Raw genomic sequence first — 2,500 nt, 5'->3', positions numbered from 1 at the left:
GAGTGGCCAACGGCAGACACCACAGTGAGCCGAGTGCGGATCTGGACCCCACGCACTGTGATGAAAGTACGTGGCATTACTCCATCCCATTCTTATTGTTGGTTCTTTTAGTCGTTTTCTTTGGCGTGGTGGGCATGCTGTACGTCAACATGCGCATGCCCCTCCTGCCCACGCTGTGCTCTGTGCCTGCCAGGCTTTACCAAGCCATGGCCAATGTTCCTGTGCCTTTCTTCACCTTCAGTGCGCCTGAGAGACAAGCCCAGAGTTTACCGTCTGTGTCACTGCCAGCCGAAGTGTCAACATCTGCCAGAACGACGCCTCCGCCATTACCACGTGTTGCGGCACCAAGTACAGGTAGGCCTAAGGCTCTTGAGCATATAAATTATTTGTAGAGAGGAAGAGAGATGTAAGGAATGAGAGTAGAGAGAAAAAGAGAAAGTAATATCTAGAATACTTGTCAATTACTTGATTAATTTATAGACAATTGATATAATGTTTTTATTTTCTTATAGATAAAATATATAAAAATGGAAGTATTTATATTTTTATTTATTTTAATTGTATATGTATATTCAATGTATGTGTTTTTCTCCTTTATGTTTATAGTTACAGATATTACACCATATGAATATGTGTATAAGTGTGTATGAAAGGAATGGAAAAGTAAGTGAGAGTCAGGAGAAGAAGAAGGAGAAGGAGGAGGAGAAGGAGAAGGAGAAGGAGAGGAGAAGGAGAAGGAGAAGGAGAAGGAGAAGGAGAAGGAGAAGGAGAAGGAGAAGGAGAAGGAGAAAGAGGAGGAGAAGGAGAAAGAGGAGGAGAAGGAGAAAGAGGAGGAGAAGGAGAAAGAGGAGGAGAAGGAGAAAGAGGAGGAGAAGGAGAAAGAGGAGGAGAAGGAGAAAGAGGAGGAGAAGGAGAAAGAGGAGGAGAAGGAGAAAGAGGAGGAGAAGGAGAAAGAGGAGGAGAAGGAGAAAGAGGAGAAGGAGAAAGAGGAGGAGAAGGAGAAAGAGGAGGAGAAGGAGAAGAGAGAAGGAGAAAGAGAAGGAGAAGGAGAAAGAGGAGGAGAAGGAGAAGAGGAGGAGAAGGAGAAAGAGGAGGAGAAGGAGAAAGAGGAGGAGAAGGAGAAAGAGGAGGAGAAGGAGAAAGAGGAGGAGAAGGAGAAAGGAGGAGGAGAAGGAGAAAGAGGAGGAGAAGGAGAAGGAGAGGAAGAGGAGGAGAAGGAGAAAGAGAAGAAGAGGAGGAGAAGGAGAAAGAGAGGAAGAGGAGGAGAAGGAGAAAGAGAGAAAGAGGAGGAGAAGGAGAAAGAGGAGGAGAAGGAGAAAAGAGGAGGAGAAGGAGAAAGAGGAGGAGAAGGAGAAAGAGGAGGAGAAGGAGAAAGAGGAGGAGAAGGAGAAAGAGGAGGAGAAGGAGAAGAGGAGGAGAAGGAGAAAGAGGAGGAGAAGGAAAAGAGGAGGAGAAGAAGAAAGAGAAGAAGAAAGAGAAGAAGAAGAAGAAAAATAGAGAAAGAGGAGGAGAAGAAGAAGTGAAGAGAAAGAGTAGAAAGAAGAATAAAGAAAAAGAAAAAGAAAAAGAAAAAGAAAAGGAAAAAGAAAAAGAAATGAGTTGTATCTTAAACTGTATAGAAAATGCGGAAGTGAAAAATCAATTAAGATAATGAATTTGAATGAAGTCAAGAGTTGGTCTTGAAATTTTGAGTTCTGAGGGATATACCTCACTTGTTCACTACTCTCAGTGAATAAACAGTGAAGGGAAGAACAAGAAAACACACAAATATACCAAAGGCCTTCAGATTATTGATATATTTACTTGTTCTTCCCTTTGTTGTTTATGTTCACTTTGTTCAGCATGAATCCTACCCTACTTCTGGTGTATTCATTTTAAATTTTGAAATAAACCCATCACAATAGTACTTTTTCTGTCATGAATTTGAGGCTCTCTGCATGTATCGCATACATGCGGAACTCCTAGACGAAGATGGTAGTACTGGCTGACCAATTTCTGTTTTGATTTTGTGCTGCGGAGGATCTGTATTACTACAATGTTTTTAGAATAATAACTGAAATAAAAGAGCTTCTTGGAAACATATGCTGATATTCTAGAATATTTCTATATACAATATAATAGTTAACATAATTATGTTTCCTTTAGTGATGTGATCTCTGATTCCTGGGATCTCACTCAGGTGGTGCCATGGTTGTTTACGGTCTGGTCACACTAGTTTATTCTATCCAGAGATCCCTTTACAGAGCAGGATAAATCCCTATCTGCAAAGGGAAGCGTGATGAAAATCCCTGCCCACCACTGTTGGTATTTTGACCCAGCTAGAGAGGGAAAGATGATGCCAGAACAAACACTGTAGTACAATTACTAGATAGCTTATTACTTGATTGTCCAAACAGTGATTATTATATCATATTAGATAGCCTCTAATTTTACTGTAAAAATAAGTAATATTTATTACAACTAGTAATGATGCCTCTGTAAAATTTTATTCAAACAAACA

At 40.6% G+C, this 2,500-nt stretch overlaps 1 protein-coding gene across 1 annotated transcript in view; it reads left to right on the top strand.

The window, feature by feature from the left end:
• LOC125033996 overlaps positions 1-2,500 on the top strand; it is a 25,334-nt gene that overhangs the window by 979 nt on the left and 21,855 nt on the right. The window contains exon 1 of the mRNA XM_047625614.1: positions 1-354. This exon is cut by the window's left edge and continues 979 nt beyond it. Coding sequence (XP_047481570.1) covers positions 1-354 — 354 coding nt within the window. The remainder of the gene's footprint in view (positions 355-2,500) is intronic.

The sequence above is a fragment of the Penaeus chinensis genome, chromosome 17, assembly GCF_019202785.1.
Source record: "Penaeus chinensis breed Huanghai No. 1 chromosome 17, ASM1920278v2, whole genome shotgun sequence".
Classification (NCBI taxonomy): Eukaryota; Metazoa; Arthropoda; class Malacostraca; order Decapoda; family Penaeidae; genus Penaeus; species Penaeus chinensis.
This window is presented reverse-complemented; position numbering and strand designations above follow the sequence as displayed.